The sequence below is a fragment of the Aulonocara sp. 'chitande type north' Nkhata Bay genome, linkage group LG14, assembly GCF_057382095.1.
Source record: "Aulonocara sp. 'chitande type north' Nkhata Bay isolate Kocher_YH1m ecotype deep benthic linkage group LG14, A_spYH_male_GT1.1, whole genome shotgun sequence".
Lineage (NCBI taxonomy): Eukaryota > Metazoa > Chordata > Actinopteri > Cichliformes > Cichlidae > Aulonocara > Aulonocara sp. 'chitande type north' Nkhata Bay.
The window spans coordinates 39,809,286-39,836,033 of record NC_141357.1 but is presented as its reverse complement, the minus strand read 5'-3'; the positions used below and the strand labels follow the sequence as shown (position 1 = coordinate 39,836,033).

At 46.5% G+C, this 26,748-nt stretch overlaps 1 protein-coding gene across 4 annotated transcripts; it reads right to left on the bottom strand.

Moving 5' to 3' along the window:
• Positions 1–114: 114 nt before the first annotated feature.
• atg16l2 (ATG16 autophagy related 16-like 2 (S. cerevisiae)) lies at positions 115–26,320 on the bottom strand. Of its 4 annotated transcripts, none has more exons than XM_086262558.1 (18): positions 25,924–26,313; positions 24,502–24,559; positions 24,159–24,234; positions 16,906–16,979; positions 16,143–16,394; positions 15,678–15,779; positions 15,252–15,341; positions 14,742–14,795; positions 14,550–14,655; positions 14,316–14,421; positions 14,158–14,228; positions 14,009–14,080; positions 13,465–13,585; positions 13,274–13,379; positions 12,640–12,792; positions 12,514–12,561; positions 9,368–9,469; positions 7,876–9,031 (listed from the first exon to the last, which is right to left on the bottom strand). In XM_086262558.1, the coding sequence occupies exons 1-18, from the start codon at positions 26,090–26,092 to the stop codon at positions 8,938–8,940; spliced, it is 1,854 nt and encodes a 617-aa protein (XP_086118684.1). In that variant the 5' UTR covers positions 26,093–26,313; the 3' UTR covers positions 7,876–8,937. The 4 variants fall into 4 exon arrangements, with proteins under 4 accessions (XP_086118687.1, XP_086118684.1, XP_086118685.1 ...); XM_086262559.1 differs by having other exon boundaries at positions 14,550–14,652; XM_086262560.1 differs by lacking the exon at positions 25,924–26,313 and adding an exon at positions 25,351–25,703.
• Between the last annotated feature and the right edge of the window lie 428 nt (positions 26,321–26,748).

Below are 26,748 nucleotides of genomic sequence, written 5' to 3'. Positions count from 1 at the left end.
CTCACTCAGGAAGCCGTTGTCATGCCATCAGAGTGTCCTCAGCAGGAGGAAAAACCTCCATCTGAGCTGCGACTGAACGAAGGACTGACTGAATCCACCACTCTGCCCCTCCTCCTCTTTAACTCGCCTCCTTCCTTCCTCTCAGCGCCTGGCATGCTCTCCCCCTCTCTCTTCTGTCAGACTCATTAGCAGTAAAACATGTTAAAACAGGAGACACCCAGAGGACAGATTATATTTCTGTCTGACAGGAGCATCACACTGACAGCTGGACTCTGACCTCCACCCTCCTTACATCTGTCCTTCATTAAATAAATATTTATTTCCTCTAAATTTGGACACTTTCCAGGCTTGAATGTTTACAGCCCGAGGAAGGAAACGAAGAAAGTCACTGTCGTTCTTTCTATGAACATTCACTGCCAGCTGCACATCTCTGCGTTTAATCCAACCCTCAGTACTGACTTTTAAGCATGTTTACATCTCGTCATTAGTGACTTCTTACAACCAGTCGCCCCCTGCTGGACATTTAGTGCAGGAGTTTAGGCAGTGTCGTACTCGGGTTCAGTCACATCAGTGTGAAGCAGTTCAGGTTTCTCTCTCATCATGCTTTATAAATGTATGGGCTCGCACCACACGCCCCTGCGTGAGGCCCACTGTTTTTATTTATTCACATTAATGTGGCCATTAATCTTTACGTACAGCACTGACACTTTATATTTGCGTCCTGCAGTTCCCCATCTCATCCTGCTGCTCTTAAATCGCGAGTGATGGAAGTTTTTAGTTTGTCCAGAAGGGGAAGGGCGTCTGTTTCAGGGGCCTCGGGATCTGGTCTGAGGATTTCATGGGTCCAGCTTTCCTTGGAGTGGTTCACAACTGAGCACATAAGAAAAGCTGTTGAATTAGCCATAGATTGACATCCTTAGCCTCACCTGTGACTGAAGCTATGGGTACTCAGACCTAGTTTCAAAGAGCAGAGGTAACCCCAAGGTAGTATTAGACACCGTTAGTGATATAGTTGCTCCTGCTCCACCTGCTGTCCCAATTTCATTGAATGAAGATTGTGAAAACTTTCTTTGTTGAAAAAGTCAGCATTGTTAGGAACAATATATCTCCTTCTGTGTCTCTTGTCTGCTCCAACCCCACCTAGTCCTGTTATAAGGTTTTTAACCTGTGTCCTTACCTAAACTGGTCAAATTAGTTAATTTGATTAAAAAGCGTCCTCCTGCTCTCCTGATATTTTACCTGGATCTTTGTTTACAAATGTCTTTCAGTCTATCGGTCCCTGTGTGCTGACAATTATCAATACTTCATTGGTTTCTGGTCAGGTCCCTGTTTATTGTAAGAATGCTGTCATTCACTCACTGGTTTTATTTTATTTGTTTATCAAGAGATCATACAGTGGGGCAAAAAAGTATTTAGTCAGCCACCGATTGTGCAAGTTCCCCCACCTAAAATGATGACAGAGGTCAGTAATTTGCACCAGAGGTACACTTCAACTGTGAGAGACAGAATGTGAAAAAAAAATCCATGAATCCACATGGTAGGATTTGTAAAGAATTTATTCGTAAATCAGGGTGGAAAATAAGTATTTGGTCAATAACAAAAATACAACTCAATACTTTGTAACATAACCTTTGTTGGCAATAACAGAGGTCAAACGTTTACTATAGGTCTTTACCAGGTTTGCACACACAGTAGCTGGTATTTTGGCCCATTCCTCCATGCAGATCTTCTCGAGAGCAGTGATGTTTTGGGGCTGTCGCCGAGCAACACGGACTTTCAACTCCCGCCACAGATTTTCTATGGGGTTGAGGTCTGGAGACTGGCTAGGCCACTCCAGGACTTTCAAATGCTTCTTACGGAGCCACTCCTTTGTTGCCCGGGCGGTGTGTTTTGGATCATTGTCATGTTGGAAGACCCAGCCTCGTTTCATCTTCAAAGTTCTCACTGATGGAAGGAGGTTTTGGCTCAAAATCTCACGATACATGGCCCCATTCATTCTGTCCTTAACACGGATCAGTCGTCCTGTCCCCTTGGCAGAAAAACAGCCCCACAGCATGATGTTTCCACCCCCATGCTTCACAGTAGGTATGGTGTTCTTGGGATGCAACTCAGTATTCTTCTTCCTCCAAACACGACGAGTTGAGTTTATACCAAAAAGTTCTACTTTGGTTTCATCTGACCACATGACATTCTCCCAATCCTCTGCTGTATCATCCATGTGCTCTGTGGCAAACTTCAGACGGGCCTGGACATGCACTGGCTTCAGCAGCGGAACACGTCTGGCACTGCGGGATTTGATTCCCTGCCGTCGTAGTGTGTTACTGATGGTGACCTTTGTTACTTTGGTCCCAGCTCTCTGCAGGTCATTCACCAGGTCCCCCCGTGTGGTTCTGGGATCTTTGCTCACCGTTCTCATGATCATTTTGACCCCACGGGATGAGATCTTGCGTGGAGCCCCAGATCGAGGGAGATTATCAGTGGTCTTGTATGTCTTCCATTTTCTGATGATTGCTCCCACAGTTGATTTTTTCACACCAAGCTGCTTGCCTATTGTAGAGTCACTCTTCCCAGTCTGGTGCAGGTCTACAATACTTTTCCTGGTGTCCTTCGAGAGCTCTTTGGTCTTGGCCATGGCATATTAGAAATAAGTTTGTATGATCTAAATTAGAAAAAATTTTAATAAAATAAAGTAAAATAATAAAATATAAATACAAATAAAAGAATAGAGGGGGCGGGGCTTAAATCCTGTGCCTACCTTAAAAATAGTAAATTTCAAATTCTTTTCAATCTAGTTGCAGGTGGGTAAATCACATTGTTCTAAGGAAAAGATCTGAGATATTCCACAAAGAGTGTCCACTTGTGGATAAATTTAGCAGGACTACCTTTCACTGTGAGTGAGATCGTCTCCACCCTCAAGAATGTCCGGACAGTATTAAGCCATTGCAATGCAGATGGAGGCGTAAAATACAGCGTCTAGCAAGAAGGGAACAAAAAGCCACGATCTCAGTTTGCTGGGGAGTTATATTAAGAGGGTCTTTGGAACTCCAAATATGGCAGTCAGAGGGTCTTCTCGGATCGGATCCAAAAACCTCTGAAAACCCAAAATGTGTTCAAACTTGGACAGAAGAAAACATATGGATTGCAGGGGGAGGTCACATTGATCTATAATTGAAGGAAAATTTTAGATAAACGGGATTTTGAGAAATGGACTAAACTGTACAAGCTGTAGCACATGGTGTACTTGAACGCATGAGAGTCACCTTGTCCCACCATGATTCAAACAGTTCAACACCTAATTCATGCTCACAGGCGGTTCTGATTTTACCTGATGAATCAGTTTGGGTCGCCATAAGCATACAATATATATTTGATAGAAGTGATTTTTGATTAGGCCTCACAAGCAGAAGGTCAACCCATGGAGCATCAGCAGGGAGAAGTTTGGAAACAGTGATGAGACACAGTGTCTAATTTGCAAATAGAGAAATTTTATGTCTCTTTCATGCCACGTCAGACAGGCGGCAGTGGCAGGAAAATGGATGATTCCTTAACAATGGTAATCTGGTAGAGGGGGCAATGAATTTAAAATGCGACCTGAACTGAAACCACATCTTACGTGTAGAGAGCACTACGGGATTTGAAGCAACAGACGATGTTTAACAGGCAGTGATGAGTAGATAAGAGAGGCGACTGGAAAATATGGAGAAACTGATTGAATTTCAAGTTTACACCAAATCAGGTTCGGTGAATTTAGCCAGTAGGTCAGCTTATGAATATGTGAAGACCAGTAGTACATTAAAAAATTTGGTAGGGAAAGACCCCCATTAGAGGTAAACTGTTGTAATAAAGAGAGCCTCAGTCTAGGCCAGGGGTCACAACCTTTAAGACCCAAAGAGCCACTTGGAGCCGGTTTCCACGCAAAAAAAACCCACTGGGAGCCGCAAATACTTTGTGACGTCTAAAATGAAGATAACACTGTACATATTGTTTTTTTACCTTTATGCTTTGTGTGAACAGCTAAAGTGTGTTGCTTATGAAATCCATGAAGTGCTACAGAGAAAACTACATTTTATTTATGTAATGAACACATTTCGATCTCTTAAAGAAATATAACAAAAGGAAAGCTGAACTACAATGATCCAGCAAACAAAAACTGCTGTGAGCCGCCAGCCTTATATCTCCTTTGGGCTTTTGGAGCCTTGACCTGACTTTTAAAAATAACTGAAAAAAAGCTCTATGCTGCTGAAAAATGAAAAATAGATATTTACAAAATTCTGCCTAAATATGTATTTTACCTGGTTAATGTGTGCGGTGGGGCGTGGTCTGCAGCGCCGCTGCAGGGGAGGCGGACGCACCTGAGCGGCACCAGCAATCACGCCTCGCCACCTTAAAGTCTGTGCTCTCTCTGCGGTTGTGTGTCGGGCTGTGAGCTGCAAAGCTACAGCCGGCTGTGTGCGTACAGCAGCCGTGTGTGAAAGTGGTCAATAAAGAGATGCTGTAAAGCGTGTTCATGCAAACATCGTCAGGTCTGCCGTGACATGTTTACAACGGGACTTCTGCTCCTGAACCTCTGCGCACAGTGAAGTCACTTCATCTTTACAGGACAGCTGTCGTCTGTGAGGCGTGAGCGTGTTTGTTTTTAACATAGTTCGCGGTGGAGCTGCTGACATAATGTGGATCCGAAGGTCCATAATTGGCCTACCTGGGGTTGAAAGTCTCGGTAAATGCAGGCGTTTCAGCGGGCACACCGGCTTCCGCCAGTGTGACGCTTATTTTGAGCGATGAAGAAATAATAGAAAATAAAAGTGTATTTTTATATTTCAATATCACAATAATCTAACAATTTATAACTACACGTTAAAAGTCTCTTAAAAATCCCACTGACAGAGACAGGGTCAGAAATCAGATTGCCAGATAGGGCTGCCACAAACGATTATTTTGATAGTCGACTAGTCACCGATTAATTTTGCTAGCTAACGAGCTAGTGGGTAACAGACGTCTCCGAAAACGTCGGAGCGCTTTTGAAAATATGTGGTGTCCTGATAAACTGAGCAGATATTTGAGGTTTACACAGCTACATTCTCGCCTGAAAATATGTTAAACGTTTATTTTGTGACCCAGAAAGAATAATAAAAGTAATATTAAAACTAACTAGCTGCCGCCATTGTTGGAAGCTGCGCTATGAATTCTGGGACAGAGCTTCTTCTTCTTCGGGGTTTAACGGCAGCTGGCATCCTTGTACATGCAGTGCTGCCATCTTCTGTTTCAATCCGTTATTACACTCTTAAATCCTGCTACTTATTCCTGCGGCTTTTGTGATCTTACAAAGCTTCAAACGACGCGTCGACTATTAAATCAGTCGACGACGATTTTGATGGTCGACGTAATCGTGACTAGTCGACTAATCGTGGCAGCCCTAATGTCAGACTGGTCTTTAACTTGTGAAATTGTGCGAGAGCTGGCTCTACGTTTCAGTTGGTGTGCCAGAAGTCTACTTGGCTTTTCACCATGCTCGTAGTAGGTAGCACGGGATCGAATCAAAAGACGTTCCGCGTCAGTTGTTGTGAGGAGATCGTGTTCAGTCTGTAAATCCTGTCATTGCTTCAATAACATCTGTGATGTGCTGACGGCGACGGTCTGCGAAGGCCGCACGAGCTCAGGCTGTCTTGGCGGTACAGGCGGGGAAAACGGAGATGGTCATATTGTTCACCTTAATCCGCTGAAGCTCCCTTGCCCTCGACAGGATTTTAACACAGTCAGTGTAGTAGTGTAGCCTCGCTACAATGAGACGGGGCCACTCAGCTGTTTCAGGCTTGGGGCCAGAGTACGAAACAAAACAAAACAGAACAGAACAAAACTGCTAAGCTTCTCTGCTTATTATAGACCAAGCTGCTCTGGATGAATACAGCATTCTGGTTTTCGCAGAGTTCACACTCCTGAAACTGCACTTCTTAAAACCTCCAGCGACATCTTGATGAGATGTGATGCAGGAGAATGTCTTGCTGATGTTGGACCTGACCTCTGCCTTTCATACTGTTGACCATCACATTTTGTTAGATAGGCTGAGACACTGGGTGGGAATATCAGGGGCTGCTTTGGACTGGTTCGAATCTTATTTGCATGAACGATCCTTCTCTGTGGCTGCCTCTAACCACAGTTCTTCTACTTCTCTTGCCTATGGTGTGCCACAAGGTTTTGTGTTGGGACCCTTGTTGTTTTTGTTGTATTTACTTCCTCTTCAGCACTTACTGAGCACTTTTAAAGACATTTCGTATCTCTGCTATGCAGATGATATTCAGTTATATATCTCCTTTAAGCCCCAAGATGTTTCCAAGCTACAGTTTTTGCATAGGTGCATAGACTCCATCAGAGGTTGGATGGCTGATAATTTTCTTCAACTTTATGAGGAGAAAACTGAAGTCCTCGTTTGTGCTCCCGATAAGTTTGTGCCTAGGGTTTTGGAAAATTTAGGTCCTCTTGCTTCATCCATCGACCTTGGTGTAACTTTTGACTCAGCTCTGACTTTGGACGCTCATGTTAAATCGCTTGTCAGCTCCTGTTTTTATCACTTGAGAAACATTGCGGCCTTGAGTCCCGTTGTGTCGTGCTCTGAACTGGCACGACATGCCCAGGGGCATCATCTCGTCTGGACTATTGTAATTCTTTGTTCACTTGTTTATGTAAATCCTCCTTGGAACATCTGCAGGGTGTTCAGAGCGCTGCTGCAAAGCTTCTGACCAAGACCTCCCATGCCACACCCCTGGTGATCCAGCTGCACTGGCTCCCTATTAAATTCAGAATCCACTTTAACATTATGACTCTGACATTCAGGGATCTGCATGGATGAGCACCGACATACATCAGAGATCTTTTACATCCATACATTCCCAGCAGGTCCCTGAGGTCATGTGATCAGGGCTTGCCGGTTGTCCAGCACACGAGGCTGAAAACAAAAGGAGGCCGAGCTTTGGTAACTGTGGCCCCCAGACTGTGAGATCTGTGGACTCAGTGGTCTCTTTTAAAAACAGCTTTAAACTCATCTTTTTAGACTTGCTTTTGGTTGATTTTGTCTTCATGTTTTAGCTTCTGTGATTTTATCTTGAAAGGTGCTATATAAATAAACATTTACTTACTTTTATTTTACTCTGTTCAGGTGAAGACCCTAAAATAGTACAGAGAAAACCTAAAAAAATCAGACCACTAAGAGCAAGCACTCGGTAACAGTGGGAAGGAAAAAACCCTTTTTAACAGGAAACCTCCAGCAGCACCAGGCTCATCTACTGTGACCGGCTGGCTGTGAGGGGAGGAAGACGGGTACAAGTGAGCATCATCTGAAGATGTCTGTGCTTAGAGAGCTGAGGAGCGCAGTCGTTGGAGAGTCTCAAAGCGGTGGTTCAGCCACCAGGATGCCTGCTCAATCCCTCAAAGATGAGCTTTTTCATGTCCAACAGACGGGTGGAGGACAGAGGAGTGATGGATGGAGTTTGAGCTGAAAACACCTGATTCGCTCTGTGAGACAACGGCAGAAGAAACATGAAGCAGACTAACAGACTCATCTGTTGTTGCCATGACTGACAGAAACCATCCACCTGGTCAAAGTGAGAGGCTTCTGTGAGGAGTGGAGGACAACAGAAGCTTTCTAACACTTACGCGGCGTGTAGGTCAGCGCTCGGTCAGTCTGGAGGCAGCAGCTGCTTTCTGTTTCCTAATCAATGACCTCAGCGTGAAGCAGCCTGCAGCGCCGAACCTCCTCATCAGCATCATCATCATCATCCTCTTGTCTTTTTAAACTCAGGGACATGACTTCAGACTGCGATTAAAAAAAACGAACAAAGCCTTCAAGCAGAAAGGAGCGAGGAGACGACAGGACGAAGGACGGGCGGTTAGAGATCAGCGTTTATTAGAGCTGAGAGCAGAAACAATAATATTAAAAACATTGACAGAACGACATCTGAGACAAAAACACACCTGAGCATTTACCTGAGCGGCAGCCTCTCGCTGCAGATACAGACGCAGGACAACACAGGTGGACACGTTCTGCTCATTTCCTCCACAGCAGCTTTGCATCACTTACAGTTCAAAATAATCCCTCAGTGACTGCATGCAGCAGCCTTTAAATGTAAATCCACGGCTGAGAGCAAAGAGACTGGAAACACGCCCACCGATCCCAGAGCGGCTGGTTTAAATTCAGGATCAGGAGCAAATGTTCCCGGGCCTGAACGAAAGCTTCTTCTCAGGGGTTCAAAGGTTAAGGCAGTCTGAGGGTGGTGGCCCCTCCCCCTTTAGAGACAACTTTCTTCTGATTGGTTGCCAGCAGGTGGGTGGGGCTTCAGTGTCGCGCTGCGGCCCCACTCTGGATGTAAAAGCGGGGACATGAATCTGAGGTGACCGAAAACATCAGTTTAAAACCGTTTCAGATCTTTTATTAACAAATGTCAATTTAAGACTTTCTCAGGACCCAAAAGCAGCTGAGACAGGGCGGGAAAAACGTTAACATCTAAAACAGGAGTGTTAGGAGCGTGCGAGTTATTAATCTGTCCGCAACGATAAAAACAAAACCGTTCTACTCGTTCCAGGTAAAAAGAAGTTAGCTTGGTTTCAGCCCGTGAGCACAGCGCACGCCACGGGCTGACGTGTGCACGCGTGACCGAAGAGCTGTTCGGCCTCGCTTCGTTTTGGCGTGTCGGCTGTAAAATGGTTCAACGTTTCCCTTTGTTCACACAGGTTTTACACAGAAAAGCTTAAAGCTGGTAGAACGTCCATGTTCTCCTCCCTCGTTAATATTCTTCAGGGTTATCATAGATCACAACAACGTAAGGTCACTTCCCTTTGGTCCAACCAACAAATAGCTTAAAGACTTTTGTCAAACAGCCGTCTGTCCAATCAAAGCTGGATGTGTGACGCGTCTCCATGACAACGTGACCTGGTCGCGGGTTTGCCTCACATGTCACTCCAGAGGACGGCTCGCTTGCTCTTGTCCACGCTGACGAAGTATTCGCCGGACAGAGACCAGGACACGGCGCTGATGGACGAGCTGAAAGAGAGCAGGCTGTTAAAGGGACAGTGGACACTTTCTCTGTGGTTAAACACACGCGGGCTCTCTCAAGGCGCCATCGCAGGCCCTTAAACTTCATGGAGATTTACACACACAGCAACACACAAGTCACTCTGGAGGAGTCTGTAGCCCTGCAGCCTCACACTAGCCTGTCATCAGGAACACTGTAGTCTGTGGATTACGGCAAACACTAAGAGTGAAGCTGAACTAGCAGCATTTGGAGTCCCACAGGGAGCTGAGCTGGAGCCTCTGATCTTTAGGACCCTGCACTGGCAGTGACTGTGCTGATCAGCTGACTCAAGTCTTCGGTGTTACCTGTGTTTGTCGGGTAGCCGGGTCTCCAACTTGCCCGTCGAGACATTCCAGATGTAAACTGCGCCGTCTGCAGAGCCGGCCGCCAAATAGCAGCAGTCTGGACTGAAGAGAGAGAACATCTGGGTGAAACAGCTGTTCTGACGTGAAACTTCCTGCTGCTGTGAGCAATTTGCTCCACGATTCTCTACATCTGCAGAGCCGAGAACTCCCAGCTGGGACATCGAAGAGGGATTTACACTTGTCTCACCATTACGCTGCAACCACAAACCCTCTGAACCCTACGCTGTGACCTGATGTGCCCCACAAATGCAACATGCTGCACTGATGCTGCTCGCAACAACCCAATGTTCAACACAATAGTTTTCCCATATGTAAACTGGTTCTTAGACTGGAGGACAGCTGGAAGAGAGTTCAGAGAGACGCCAGCGCCAACTAGTGTTTTGGCAGAGCAGCACAGGTAAATTGCAAATATATCATTGGTCCATTGGCCGTCCGACTGCGGTCTGGAGTGTGGGGCCTCCCTGCTGCTGCGGAGTCGGGGCGGTCTGCCTCTCCCCACCGCAGGGAAAAGGGTAACACCACCTGGGTCTGGGTGCAGTTCCCCCTCCAGGGGCAAGGGCACCTAGACCCGGTTTGTAGAGTACGCTTGGGGAGTGTGATTGTGTGTACAGCGTCTCTTTATGTCTGTCTCCACGTTGGTTGAGTGTGGAGTAAGTGCATATGAGAGCATGAGGGTGGGAATGGATGTTTGTATCTGTGTGTGCCTGTATGTCTGTGTCTATATGTCAGGTTGGGTGTCAGGCGCCACCTCTCTGGGGACATCTCAGGCCCTCCAAGGTTTGGAGGCCTATCTCCACCCACCACCACTTCCCCTGCCAGTGGCGGACTCCCTCAGGTGTCGGTGCGTTGGTGGTTCTTTGTGTCCGGGGATGGGCGTCCGGGTACACACCGGCTCACTCCTTGGCGGCCGCTTATCGGGGCCTGGAGCCTGGGGCTCGCTCGGGCCACTTCGGAGGTGGGGTGCCCCCGGCCTCTCGGCCTGGGGCTCGGTCACTCAGGCGCAGCTGGCTGCCGGCGGAGCTCACGGGCGCGTCACTGCAACTCCCCCTGGCTTCTGCTCCGCAGCTGCTGAGTGAGCCCTCATCTGGGACTCTCCTCAGCTCTTTCTGGGACAGTGGCGCGGCTGCCCCTCTGTTGGTCTTCCTTGGTCTCTTGTGTTCTGTTGATCTTATGTGCTGCACAATGATGTTTAATATTTAGTATTTACTGTCATATTCCCATTTATCATTGTGATGTTGTTTATTATGTTGCTCTTTTTCTTTGCTTGTTTTCTCTTTTCTTTCTCAACAGGTGATCCAGGTGATTGATGGATGGATTTTTTGTCTGCTTATTTTGTCGTTTTTTGCCCTTTATCCCCGCCCCTCTTCCCCGCTGTTTTTCTTTCCCCAGTCAAGTCTGTCCCGTGTGGAGCAAGTGAAAATAAAATAAAATAAACAATAAAAGGTGAATCAAATGGACCATTACAGCAAGGCTGGGATGGTCAGTTTGGTAAGACTTTAACTGATCAAGCACACACATCCATACATGTGCAATAATACTAAGTGCAATAATCCTTTCTGTCATCGTTGTATTTTTACTCAGTTGTATATAGTATTTGTATTCGTATTCTATTTTTATCTTATTGTATATTTTTATTCTATTTTATTCTACTGTATATAGTATTTTATTTTATTCTATTCTGTACAGCTGTGTACTGTATTTATTCTTATTGTATTCTAATTTTTGCCTCATAACTTTTGCACTGTCCACTTCCTGCTGTGACAAAACAAATTTCCCACGTGTGGGACTAATAAAGGTTATCTTATCTTATCTTAAAGTAAATCTGTTGGGCATCTTTCTTCACCTTTAGACAATAATTCTGATGCAAAAGAGCCAAACGGGACAGGCGGGAAAAAACAAACAAAACATGACAACTTTAACAAACTGCTCAGGTCAGGAGAGAGCGTCGAGGGCTGCTCCGAGTCGGCGAGATTTCGACGTCGACGCTGATACTCAGCACGTGTGTTTTATACTGCTTCACCTTCTGTTGTCATTCCTGCTTTGAAGCAGATGTGCATGTGGCCTCGTGCAGATTAAAATGCTGTCAGCGGTTTGCTGCCATGTGGACAGCTGAGTCTGAAGACTTTAGAGACACTGTCAGTCCGGCTCCCGAGAAGCTGAACAAGAGACCCGATGAGAACAGACAAATGTAGGAATCAGAGGTACGAAGCCAACAGCAGGCGAGGCTCAGCGTAGTGTAGGCAGAGCAGCTGTGCATGTTGGACTCACATGTGCAGTGGTTCTGTCAGGGAGCCGAACAGGCGCAAAGCATCCCTGCCCTGCTGTCGTCATGGAAACAGCAGAAAATCAACCAATCTCCCGATCTCATCTCTCCCCGTCTCCAGCTCGCCCTATTTTTATCTCTCTGGCCCAGAAACAGTCCTCTCCATCCGACGATTAAACTTGTGATAATCGATCAGAGCACCGAGCCAAACTCTGCTGGCAGCCCCGCCTCCCCGCTTCCACCCGGACACCGAGGACAGGCACGTGCCGGGCTGACCTGCAGCCGCTACGACGACGTGATGTTAAAGATTTACAGTAAAGAGAGAAACCCAACAACGTGACTCAAACATAAAGACACAAGGAAGGACTGACTCTGCACTCAACAGCAGCCTGCAGTTCCTCTGATGTCCAGCAGAGGCGGCAGTGAGTCAGACAGCAGAAATGTTGCAGCCTTTTCCTTTAATAACCCGCCTGTTTATGTAGTATTAAGAACGAAAGTTTGCATTATTAGGGGCGTGGCCTCTGACTGACAGGTGGCGGGTGACACACCTAACTGCAGCCCCTGAACTGGACCCTGGAACCGCTTCATCTGTAACTGACAAAAGCGAGACGTCCCGCAGTCACATGTTCATTTTTCATCGATGGTCACATGTCCTCTCTGTCACTCAGCAGTATCCTTCACTCTCATTGGTAGTTGCTTTGGTCATCAACTGAAAGTGAGCCTTTTCCTAACTCGGGGCGCGCCCAGTAAGCACGGCTAACAGTTTTCTGCTTCACTGACCCTTGTAGTGCTTGGTTCTGATGTCACTGATCATGTGACTCACCTGATGACGGCTTTGGTGCTGTCGCTGCCACATTTGAACCCGTCGGCTCTGAGACACAAACAGACAAACGTCAGACAAATGGACAGGAAGTTCGTTTCGGCAGAGCATCACCTCGTCCTGACGTACCTGAAGGTCACGCGCTCGTTGCTCCACCTCCTCAGGTCGAACAGTTGGAGACAGTCGTCACGGCAACAGCTGAGCAGCTGGCAGTGGTCAGAACTGAGGTCCAACGAGGTGACTTTTCCCTGAGCAGGAAACACCTGAACGCAGCTCGCCACCCTGAACGTAAAGAAAAGCATTTGATTTATGAACGGCTTTAAACACGCCTTCATCTCTGACCAGCTGATGGCGCCAAAGCTCACGAGAGCAGGTGCAAGCATCAGGGGCTCGTCCCCGAATAATAACTTTTACGCTAAACCGATGATCAGAAACAGAAAACTGGAGAAGATACAAAGGTAAACACGACATCATCCGGTTTCTGATCAACCACGCGCAGTGAGAGCCGATGCTGGCGTGTAAATGGTGGGCAGAGCTGTCAATCACCTGCTGCTTCAGACAGACTTCAGGACACTGAGGGGAGTCTGTGAGCTAAGCTGTTGCTAAGTAACAGACGGAGACGGGATGTCACCCTGGAAACGGCTGGGAGGAGTAAACGAGAGGTGTCCGAATGAAAGGAATCAGATTCTAATGATTCTACTGAAGCGGAGGCGTGGCTCAGCATCAGGTGGTGCACAGGTGTGCTGCGGCGCGGCAGACCAACCTGGAGTCCCACGCTCTGATCTGCCCGTCGTAGTGTCCGCTGATGATGCAGTTCTCAGAGCACACCAGGTCGCTGCAGTACTTCGCCACATTACGCGACTGCAGACCTGCAGGGACATGGTCTGCCTTAAATACACTCCACCTGCAGGGACGCCATGAGCCAATCAGCAGCAGGCACGCACGGTTACTCACAGGCAGCTCGCCGCAGGTCCCACAGTCTGATGGTACCATCGGCACTTCCTGTCACCACCTGATGGGTGATGCTGCTGAACCTCGCCGCCGTCACCTTCCTGCTGTGACCTGTAAGAGTCACCTACCACACACACGCACACACACACACACGCACACACACACACACACGCACACGCGCACACACACACACACACGCGCGCACACGCACACACGCACGCACGCACACGCACGCACACACGCACGCACGCACGCACGCACGCACGCACACGCACGCACGCACGCACGCACGCACGCACGCACACACGCACGCACACGCACACACACACACACACACACGCACACGCACACGCACACACACACACACACACACACACACACACACACACGCGCACACACACACAGTTACATTCCAGATCTGCAGAAACACAATTTCAAAATAAAAGCTCATCATTGTAAATTTAAAAAATTTTGTGTTCGTCTTCAGAATTTGTTGATGATGTTTCCCGTCATTAATCAGACACACCGGGCGGTGAGTCACCTTTACCTTTGGAACGGAGTCGCCCAGCTGCCACAGCATGGCCGCCTTGCTGTAGGACGCGGCGAGGATCCTGAAGCCCTAAAAACACAAATGCCCACACGAGTGAGAAACACCTCAGTGCTCCATTTACAGGTGAGCTCAGGTGACTTCCTCACCATGGGGTCAAACTCGATGCAGGTGATGCCCTCCGTGCTGCCGTCCAGGGTCCCTCTGTGAGTCAGCAAGCCTGATGACATCAGCAGTGAGGTCACAACCCGTCCTTTAAATCAGCGATAATACAGAAAAACAACGAGCGGGCCTCAGGTGGGTTTACCTGCCCTGACCTCCCACAGTTTGATCACTTTGTCTGTCCCCCCCGTGGCCAGCAGGTCTGAGCTGGAGCTGAACCGCACGGCGTTGATGTCTTGCTCATGGGCATCCTGAAAAAAACAAAGGAAAGATTACAGCGTCGTGTAAACGTCGTACTCCGTGTGAACCAGGCTGAGGTCAGCAGAGAGGCATGCTGGGTAGTGAGAACAGAGGAGTTCTTTGTGTGAGTGCGCGCTACCAGGACTTGCAGAGCTCTGGCCGGGACTCGGGCTGACACACAGATTCTTACAGGAGAGACGAGATCTTCCTCCTGACTGCAGACCGAGTGGCCCCGCCTCTTCCTGCTTATGTCACACACAGAGTCATTCATTCATTCGCTGAGCCGCTAAATGAATGAACCAAACAAAACATAATGGCGGTCACAACTCACTCAAACAGCTCTTTGATGGAGGTCAGGATCCTCGGAGACGTCACCGACGCCGACCTGAGAGAAGAAACAGTTCATCATCTCGTTTAAAGGAGCCGCAGTTACGTTAGTAACCACCCTGCTGAGCACATGTGCACAACATTAACAATAATAGAAATAATTACAATGATCTCAATAAAAAGTCAGAATAGTTTTTATTTCAACTCTGAGAGAAAATAAAATAAAACACAGAAAATTAATGACCTGCTGCTCAAATTTGATTTCATGATCTTATTGTGAGAAAAGCTCCTGAGATCTGAAGAGGCAGACGAGGTCGTTAGACCCGCTAACTCACCCAGCTCATCCTTATCTCTCCACTTCAACACGATTGCTTTGTCGTCTGTTGTTTGTACGTTGCTATGACAACTCAATTTCCCTCCAGGATTAATGACTTTTGTGTGTAAATGCTCCTGAGGTCGTCAGTGAACTCGTGAAAACTATATAATAAAATAAAACAAAGGCGTGATTGATGACCTCACGAGTCGCATGGGTTTTCGTTCCGTGGACGCGTCCCGTTTCTCGTTCTTTGGAGACGTCGATCTGGAGCTCGGAGCACTTGATGAGCTGAAACACAAACATGTTTTATTCTGACAGTGACAGGAAGTAACAAAGTAGTCTATTAATCAATCTTTAGAAGCTTGTAATGGCCAATAAACCAATAAAGTTTCAGCACAACAAAAATGACAGTAAGTGAATGTGATCAAAAATAAAGAAATTATTCAGAATATTATTGTCTCAAAATCTTTAATATTTCAAAACATTCTCGAAATCAAAATTAGACTTTTTTTTTAAATTTGTCAAGGTTTCAAATGTTTATCAATACTTTAAAAAGTATTTTTAAAATTCTGTTTCAGTGTAAATGTTTATCAAACCCGTGTCGTGCGTTTCATTTATTCTTACTTAGAGAAACCTGAAGAGGGCGATGTAGAGCTCGGGGGATGGACAGCTGACCTGTCCAAGTTGACCTTCGACCTGGCTGCGGCCTGGGTTGCCTCTCGGGCTCTGAAACAAACAAAGAGATGCCTGTTTGGATCCACACTGACCCTCCTGCAGGTACAGGATGAACAGGTGTGCGCGGTGCATTCAGGTACAGGATGAACAGGTGTGCGCGGTGCATTCAGGTACAGGATGAACAGGTGTGCGCGGTGCATTCAGGTACAGGATGAACAGGTGTGCGCGGTGCATTCAGGTACAGGATGAACAGGTGTGCGCGGTGCATTCAGGTACAGGATGAACAGGTGTGCGCGGTGCATTCAGGTACAGGATGAACAGGTGTGAGTGGTGCATTCAGGTACACTGATGAACAGGTGTGCGCGGTGCATTCAGGTACACTGATGAACAGGTGTGCGCGGTGCATTCAGGTACCTGGAACGGCGTTCGTTGTGGCTGTTCATCCGAGCTGCGGCCTGGTTTTTCCGCTTCATCACCTTGGCCAGCAGTTCTTCCCCTCCGACCGTCTCCTGCCTTAGTTTCGCCTCCGCTGCTCTCTGCTGCTCCAGGAGAGTGTCGTACTCCACCTTCAGCACCGTGTTCTGCCCTTGAACCTGCTCCACCTGTGCCTGCAGCTCCTGATGAGCATCAGACACTCGAGACAGGCAACGCTGCTCCTGCAGCAGCCTGAAGGTGGAGGAAAGAGTAGGTCACACCAGTATGAGGTGTCATGGAGCTGCGCACACAAACACTGGAGGCAAACACCTGAGACTCAATATGTCAAAGTAGAATATGGATGTTTTTCTAAAGTTTACAAGATTTGAAGAACACATTTCAAATAAAAACATAAAATAATAAAGAGGTTTGCTGTGTTTTGACAAAAAGGATAAAATATATTTAAATGTTTGAATATTAGAGTAAAGAATCTGATTTTTTCTTTTATTAAAAATAATTTCAGATGGTTCAGATATTTGAATTATTGCCAGATGGCGCAGCGCCCCCCGGTGGACGAGCAGCAGAGTCTGATCTAAAGTGCAGTTTGAGCTCAGCTGTGAGTCGATATTTCTACTCAGCGAATGAACAAGGAAAACTAGAACGAGGCTCCTCCTCCTCCTGCTCTCTGACCTCAGCCTGAACTCACCTGCAGCAGGTTTTTACACCTGACTGGTGAGCTGACAGTCTCAGGTGTGTTACTCACCTGGCATGCTGCTCCTCCAGAACGCCGTCTTTGATTTTTATCTGCTGCGTCAGCTCCACCACCTGATAGGCTAACTGGAAGCACAGAGAGGGAGGGAGGGGTCAGAGGTTACTCGTGGTCGTGACTTCTACCTGGGTGAGGTTAGCGTCACGCTGTCACATGTCTGATTCTGATCTGACCTCACACAGAGCTTCATGAATCGTATCATTTTGAAAAAGCCTCCTGCGCACACAAAGGTCATGACACTAACATCCCTCTGCTCACTTACAGAATGTACTTGTTTGTAACTCTGCATAGCTCAGCCTCTGCTGTGTGCTTATGAAGCCAGAGCAGGACCAGCAGCAGCTCTGACCAACGTTCCTTCTAATGTTTCACGTGTCTGAGCGAACACACAAACTCCCTGAGCAACAGCAGACGTGAGCACTGTGGTCACGCCAGCACGAATCCATCCAAGTTACATGTTTATTAAAATAATCACATTACAGCGTTTACATGTATGTTAGACGACTTTTAATTAACTGCTTTAGCCCACTTACAATGACAATTTAAACAAATCCTGTTCCTGACCTGTAGCACGTCAACACTACTGGAAGTAAAAATAACTTGAACTCCAATTTTGAAAACAACTTTTTTCTATAAAGCTCTGACTTGTATGATGAGTCTGTGGTCTGGGAGAGAGTCTGTAACTCTGTCTGCAAATACAGTAAATAATGACCAATGTTGGCCAATTAATTATATAGTTACTTGTTGCGACTTTCATCCGTAAATAAAGCCGCGGCCGGCTGAGCTGGTTGTGTCCCTGTGTCGCGCCTCCAATAATCCATAATGAGTCGAACTTGTACTTTGCGCATTTATTTTAAGAACAAAACAAACATTTGCGCTTTCAATCAATTTACAAATAGCACATGGATTAACTGGTGTGGCAAAAATGACGGTCAACAGAAAAGTTTGCCCACAAACCACTCACCCAACACCTGCTGCGAACACCGACATCAGGTAAATAGACTGTGACCACACCCACATACCATCACCTGAGACGCAGGTAAAGCTATACACCTGTGCCACCAAAACAAAAAGGAAAAACATAAACATTGACTTTGGCTCTTACATTACTTCTTCAAAAAAGTTACTGAGTCATGCAAACAAAGTTTTTTGCAGCTTTTACCTAAAAATGCAGCCAAGGTGTTTTTTAAACAAACATTTCAAACTATTCACAGAACAATCAGCTGTTCTGCATCAAATCTGATGCCACACAAATTATTTGTGCCGCTCCAAAAATAATTTCTGTGCACTATGAGATGAAGGAGAACAACAGCCTGATACCTGCAGGCCTGACAGCAGCAGATGTGTCACTGCTGTAACACCTGTAACACTCAGCAGTCGCCTCATTGTTCTGACACACACAACACAACTACTGACTACACTACACACTAACTACACACTAACTACACGCTGACTACACGCTGACTGCACGCTAACTACACGCTGACTACACGCTAACTACACGCTGACTACACGCTAACTACACGCTGACTACACGCTAACTACACGCTAACTACACACTGACTACACGCTAACTACACACTGACTACACGCTAACTACACGCTGACTACACGCTGACTACACACTGACTACACGCTGACTACACGCTGACTACACGCTAACTACACACTGACTACACGCTGACTACACGCTGACTACACGCTAACTACACACTGACTACACGCTGACTACACGCTGACTACACACTAACTACACGCTGACTACACACTAACTACACACTGACTACACACTGACTACACGCTGACTACACGCTAACTACACACTGACTACACGCTAACTACACACTGACTACACGCTGACTACACGCTGACTACACACTAACTACACGCTGACTACACACTAACTACACACTGACTACACGCTGACTACACGCTGACTACACGCTGACTACACGCTGACTACACGCTGACTACACACTGACTACACAAGATTTGTGCTAAACGTCTCAAATCTCTCACATCTCAAAACACCACCGGCACTAAAACTTCCCCCTCCCTAAACAACTAAATGCCATGTTGCCTTATCATTCTTTGATTGGTCCACATGGTACATTTTTCCACCAATAGGAAAGGCTGGGAGTTTTGGTGTTTTTGCTCACAGGCTTTCGAGCGTTTTCCTTATAAAACGCTGTTTTTACCGTTTCTTCCTGCAGTAAATATAAACAACGACAGTATTCAGGAAGAAAAACAAACACTGCAGATATTTTATCATAACTCTGGTTTTACGTGGCCGATCAACACAATTTAAAAACTGGTATAAAGTCCACACTTTGTCCGTCAGTTGTTCCGTCTGTCCTGCTCACATCTCCAGTGGTTGTACACGTTGTCATTAACGTGGCTTCACTCCACATCAGCCGCTTTGCTAAAACACCGGCACATAAGGACGCTGTCACAGCCTGTCAGCGACGTTGATCAGCTGCGTTTATACGAATGTGAATCGCATCATTGGCTGGACTTTGGGATAAGGTGGCATCGTTCTGATCCCATACGGGAGCAGCCAGTCACTGACTCACACTGCAAACAGGATTGTTAAAGTTTTAATGTTAATTTCAATTCAGGTTAGATTTTTTTTCTGTGTGCAGAGACCTGCAGCACTGCGCGATGGCGGACGCGCACAGCTTAGAGGGAACATTGGTAAATGGCCTGTATTTATATAGCGCTTTACTCGTCCCTAAGGACCCCAAAGCGCTTTACATATCCAGTCATTCACACACTGGTGATGGCAGCTACATTGTAGCCACAGCCACCCTGGGGCGCACTGACAGAGGCGAGGCTGCCGGACACTGGCGCCACCAGTAGGGTGAAGTGTCTCGCCCAAGGACACAACGACCGAGACTGTCCAAGCCGGGGCTCAAACCGGCAACCTTCCGATTACAAAGCGAACTCCCAACCTGACTCTGACAGGCGACGTTTCCGGTTCGCCCCTCGTGAACAGTTTTATTTTATTTTATTAATCACACAGAAATATAATGTACAACAATTATGCATATTTCCAACATGAAATAGTATCAGAACAGGCTGAATTCCAACATATATAAGATAGATAATGAACAGGAAGTACAAACAACAACAAATAAATAAATAAAATAAAAACAAACCCCAAACAGAATCAAAGCAAAAAAAAGGATAATTAAAAGACATACCTGATACCTCAGGGGTTTTCAGATCTAGTTCAATAATCATATGATTCAGATCCAGAGCTTGTGTTTTTGAGAGGACGAGTTCTTTGTTTTCAGAAAACAACATTTGTGAATGAAGAATTTGCCCATATTAATTATTACATTTAGAACATGTTCAAGCTTCTTTTCTTAGAGAACCAAAGATAAAATCATTTCTAGAAAATTCAAGTAAGTTTGGAATCTGTGGGAAGAGCCAGTAGTGCACATCGTTCCACAGGCTTTACAGAATATACAGCCATAAAATAATGTTCTGTTGATTCAATATCCCCTCACAGAAAGAGCAAGAATTATTATCAATAGCAAAGCGACGTCTGAGAGATTCTTTGGAAGAGTAAATACCAGAGAGGATTTTGTAGCGGACCTCCTGAGCTTTGGGAGGAATCGGAAGTTTTAGGTCATTTTTTCTGATCTTTCTTTTCATCACCGGAGAACAGATGTGGATAAAAACATTAGTAAATAATTCCCAGATTTTTTAGACTGTTAGCTGTAATGTTATGCTGTAAAGCGCTATATAAATACAGGCCATTTACCAAGAGTTCAGGGAGGTCACAGTCAGGGTTTTGACAAAGATTATATGCTGTCCATAGAATGTTTTGAGGGATAGTAATTAGTAATTATTTGAAATTCTTTGTTATTTATTTGCAGATTATAATTGGTGGTGAAAGCTTCTAATAGAATTTTACCTCTATCATCACTGCCCAGATGCCCTTACCGTAGCATTTTAGTTTCCAGCGTTTATGTAGCGACAGTTGCACAGCGGAGTGTTGTGTGGGCTGTAGTTATGTTTGTATATTCATTTCCAGTGTAATACAACGTGCTGGTGAGAGGAAGACAGCTGTATGGGGAGTTTATGTCAAAATCACATCTAAGTAAAGATTAATTCCACATAGATCTGAGAATATTTTGCTTGGAATGTGAAACCAACGGCTAGTCTGACTTCTTAAAAATGACCTAAGCCCATTTATTTTCAGGGAGCCATTTAAGCTGTCATATTCAATAGCTTGCAAACCTCCATCTTCGACGCGTTTGACTAAATTACCTTGCCTGATATAGTGGGTTTTACGTTTCCATATATAATATCAAAGTGTAGCTGGTTAATAGATTTGCTGATTTAGGCACTCCTACCGCACATGCAGGATGTACTGGCCTGGAGATACTTTCCATTTTGGTGAGAAGAATTCTACCCAGAATCGATAAGTCTCTCTGAGCCCAGTTATTTAAACGAGTTGGATTTTCTCCCAAATATTAAGGTTATCTAAATCAGTCTTATTCTTGGTTATATACACACCCAAATATTTGACAGTGGATTTAACAGGAATATTAAGTGTTAGAAATAGTACAATCATTTAAGGGTCAGATCTCACATTTGTTTAAACTCAGATTTAATCCTGAAGCTTTTGAGAAAGTTTCAATAATCTGCAGAATTTTGGGGATTTCATTCAGGTTATTTCGTTGTATCATCGGCTAACTGGCTGATAGAGAGCTCTGTACCCAGGATAGATGTCCTACCAAACTCAGCATTTTTAATCAGTATGGAAAGCATTTCTGTTGCTGCCATAAACAGCAATGTGAGATTGGACATCCTTGTTTTATTCCTTTGCAGATCCTAAATCTTTGTGAGGTGCCACGTGGAAGACACACTGAACTGTTAGTATCTCTGTACAGTAATTTGATTACATTAATGAAGTTACCTCCAAAACCGAACAAATCAAGGGCTTGGAACATAAATTCATGCTCTATCATGTCGAAGGCTTTGTAAAAATCTAAAAATAGAACAAAACCTTGGTTTTCAATTAGGTAGTTGTAGTCACTCAAGTCCAAAACAAGGTGGATATTATTATGGATTGAGCGGCCTTTTATGAATCCAGACTGAGTGTTTGGCCCATTTTGGGCCCATTTTGGGCCAAACTGCAGCTCTTGCCTCCCGTCCTGTCTCCGGTCTCGTTTGCAGAAATCTTGCTTGCAGTAGACGCCTGCTCCTTGCACACCTGGGAATCCTTAGTTTCCAGAAAGCTTCTCGGTAGCGCCTCATGGTGAACTGAACTATTATTTGTCGATGTCTACCCGCTTCTTTTTTCCCTAGACGATGGACGGCGTCCACAGTGTTGCCCAGTGCGGAAGCCCAACGTGGCGCGACCTTAGCCAAGATGTCGATAACTTCTTCGCGGGTATCTTCGTCATTTTTTTCTTTCCAGCCTGGATTTTCAAGTTCCAAACCAGACAGTTTAGCCTTACCGACTTTTATATCGGCTGCGTTCATTGCAGCCAGCTTGGCGATGTTAGCCACCGTTATCATGTTGTTACTTAGCTGCACGCCGAAGTCATCGATCTTGTTTGTTAGCTTGGCTTCTATTATGGAGTTGTTGCTTTCCACACTTTGGGACACAGTACCCGTGCTAGGTGGTGTGGGTGCTTTGGTGGGCGTAGGTGGAGTTTCTCTTTTCACTGACGGTGTTGAAGTCTCCACTGCATATTCGTGGTCAGCGGGTGCAGAGCTCTTGGAAGCTACCGCTGGCTTAGCTGAAGCTTCTGCTTTTTCCCGCGTCATCTTCTTCTTTAAATGGCAGATTGGGTCCGTTCAAAAGGTTTTAAGAGGTGAATCTAGTCCTTAAAACCCACAGGCAAACACAGCAAGCTACTTGGTATTCAAAAGTAGAGTCTAAACAGGTCCACCGGGATGAGTGCACGACGGCTTAAAAGAAGTTGCCTGCCCCGACAGCCATGCTGCCGGACCGCAGCCAGACCCTCCCCTCGTGAACGTGTCTCTTCCTGGTCTCAGAGCGTTTGTTGTGGATCGTCAGCCTGCAGGCCGAAGCTTGTGGAGCAGCTCAGGGTGAAGTGGTCTGCCCGCCCTCGGGCTGCCTGTTCCTCTCACTTTTATCACACCGATCACATCTGCTCGTCGGCTTTATCACAAGAGGAAGAAGTGGCTGCTGTTGCTCGGTTACAGTCTGCTGTGTTTTATCACACGGCCTCAAAGAAAAACAGGAGCCAAGCCGCCAGGAACGAGCTGAAAGAGCTCTGAGCGTGACCACGGAAACAGGTGAACAGCTGTTCATCACAACAACAACACCTGCTGCTGCTCATGAGCAGGACATAAATCTGCATCGAACTGACGAGAACTGAAACCCCCGATCGGTGGATCTGTTAATAAAGGTTCCTGCTGTGAAACCTGCACAGCGACATCCAATCAAAATCCTTGATTTTATTCAGCGAAACTGTGGCCCCGCCTTCTCAGACGGCCTGTTAGTACAGTAACCTCACAGCAGCACAAACATGGTCCAGAGCTCCAGCTACAGACACCTGCGTCACCATCCACTTGCCAATCAAATAGGCCACGCCCCTTTATTCCATAACAGGCGAGTTACAGAAATAAATAACTCATCTGAGAACAGCGTCCAACCATCTGAAAGCTCCGTGACTCCAAAACGTATATTTTTGTGCTGTGACGCGTCTCCAATAATCCAAACTGAGCCCCACTTGTATTTTATTTATTTTAAAAGAAAACAACAAACTTTGTGCTTTCAATCAAAACAAATAGTGCATGTACCAACTGATGTGCTATAATGACGCTCAGACTCACCCAACGACGCTGTTGCGACACTGGCATCAGGTAAATAACATGCAATCACCTGAGGTGCAGGAAAATCTAAACACCTGTGCCACATGACAAATACACAAAACATAAACATTTCTTAGGCTCTTACAGTCCTCCTTGTACAGGTGCTATGAAGGAGGCAGTTGGCTACAGAGACCAACCAGTTGGAGTTGAGGCTGTGAACACGTCTATGGGGACTACCTCACTGCTGCCTCTGCTGGACGTCAGAGGAACTGCAGTTTCCAGGTTGGAAAAACGATGCGTTAATACCCAAAAACCTGCGTTCTACCTGAAGGCCACCAGATGACCTCTGACCTTTGCAAGCACTGCTGACTTTGCGGGCTGAGTCACCCTAACCCTGGCCGTAATTGATCATGTGATCACTCTGAAAAGGGGGGCAGGTTTGCTCTGACCTCTCCCGTGGTCTTCTTCAGCTGGATGCTCTGCTGCTGCAGGGACGAGAGCGGGGCGCCGCCCGCGGGGGGACACCTGCACACACAGAACAAACACAGCCTCAGCACACACACGCTCGTTTTCATATCTTAGTGAGGACACCTCACTCATCTCATCCCAGCCACTTACCCTAACATTCAAAATGAATGCCTAACCATGACCTGTGATCCTGACACTACAACCACAATGTGAGTCTCAAAAATGTCTTAAACCTTGTGGGACCAGTGACTACTGTAGTGTAGTAACATACCAATGTTCTGTGCTCACAAAGATGTCTGAACATGTACAAACACAGTGAGTTACCTGGCGGCGCTGCTCAGCAGTCCTTTGGTCAGACTGGTTTTCTCCAGCAGCTGAGTGTCTGCAGACAGAAAGGGGGGTCAGAGGAGGCGGGGCAGGAACCAGGTGCTCCAGGTTTGTACCTGATGAGCACCTGACTGACAGCTAGGACCAAAAAACCAGGACAACATGTTTTCACTGAGATATTTTTACTCTACTATGACTTAATTTTATTATGTTTCCCAGCTTTCATTGACTGAAGCCAAACTCCATTCAAAATCTGTCATGTTTAACATTTTTTCATTCTGCGTGTGCGGCCTGATGATAAACCAGCAGCAGGCTGGTTATCTGTCACACATGACTCACTGCGCAGAGGAAGTGAGGCGACGTGTGGTTTAATAGTTCCGACAACTTCCTGTCCCTGAATGTCAGCAAAGTATGAAAGGAGGGTGGATGTCGGCGAGGTTCAAAACACTGAGCAGAGGGGTTAATGATCTACTCACCACAATAAAAATATAAAATGAACCAGACTCCATTCAAAACAATCTGATTTTACAGGAGGGTGAACAGGATTATACTGGATGTCTGACTGGTGGGACAGGTTGGACGACTCTCATCAAACTTCTGCCCGTCACAAATTCCATTTTTTGGTTTTTTGGTTTCAGAGCTGCTATAACTGAAAAATATAAATATATAAAACATCGTCACTGAGAGTCCAACTGAACCACAGTGTAGTTGTCGTGATCAACAAGCCTGAATCTCAGCCTGGTTTCAAGAAAGTGTTAAAAATGCTGATTATTGAACGTATGAAATGTTCTTTCGAGCTGTGGTGACGAATGCCGACTGCAGTCTGAGGTTTGGGGCTAAGCTCACCTTTCCCTCCCTGTTGTCTGTATTCACGTATCCCATCGCTGGCAGTGGGGACAAGCAGTCGCATGAAGCTGCTCTGGAGCAAGTATGGCTCGCAGTATATGTTACCATGGCGATGAGTAGAGTTAGCCCTGAAGTTACCTGGCTGAGATGGAATCCCGTCTCCCTACATAGAGTTTGGTGTAGAGCTGCCCTATTAAAAAGCCATCTTTTTTGTCCCTAAGTAAAGCAGCTCCTTCTGTGACATTTCCTGAGTACAGGGTTAAACAGGCTGATTAGTAACGAGAGCAAATGCGAGGACGTTAGTTCTGGTTTAAACATATTTACTTTTGCTGGCCTTTGATGAAAACCTCTTGGTTCCCCAATACAAAGCCCTGATTTCTCTGAACCAAACCTCACTCAAAAATGATCAGTGTCTTTCTTCGTGCAGTAATTTCTCAGCGTCAGCCTGTAAAACCTCACTGTAACTCTGAACACTAACTTAATGGGTTTTTAAATGTTCGGCCCGGTGACTGCTGCTCTCAGACCGCCTGTGATGGATTTAAAGGGGATAAAAGTTGTACTTGGTCGTCGTACAGAAGCGGATCAGGTCCTGGAACATGGCGTGCTGGCTCAGGTCTCGGTGCTTCAGCTCTCGGATGATGTGTCCCTTCCAGGACTCCTCGGATCTCCCGCCGGCTCCCGGTGCCGGAGGCCGGCTCCCCCGCGGGGACACTCCGCGGGCGTTGGCTGTCACAACGGCCATGATGCCGGCAGCCCGGAGAGCTTCATGCCGCGGGCAGAGGCTCACAGAGCGGCCTGAAGTTCCAGGCAGCCCCGCTCTGAAACCCCGGCTCCTCTCACCGCCGCCATGTTGCTCACTCCTGCTGTTGTTTACGCCTCTTCTTCTGTGGTTTGTTTTGTTGTCGTCGTTAACTTTTGGGGCTTTTCTCACACTGCTGGGGGCGGGGCGGAGACGCGTGCCCGTCTCTGTGGCTCTCGGCCAATCACCGCCCGCTCTGCTCTTAAGGAACTACAAACATGCCCTACCGGTGTGTTTGTAGTCCCGCTCGATATGACGTCAGCACCCTTTTCTAAGGCTTTTAAAGTTTTACGTCACTGCAGCCAGCTGCTGCTCTGTGACTCAGTCCCACCTGGTCTCAGGGCAGCCTGGGGCTGCACGTGCAGAACGGAAGTTCAGGTATTAGGAGGAGCCTGCTGCAGGGGCCCGGGCTCACATCAACCATGCTGAATCCAGAGAACTGATGAGCTCTGGCCTCAGCACCAGGAACGCTCTGGTAGGCAGCGCCCACTTCCTGCCTACTCTGAATGATTCTAAGGTTTTCACTGAGGTCTCCTGGCTGCATCGCCCCCCCGCCGGCCGCCTCGCTCTCATGGTTTTTTGATGTGATGTCATCAATC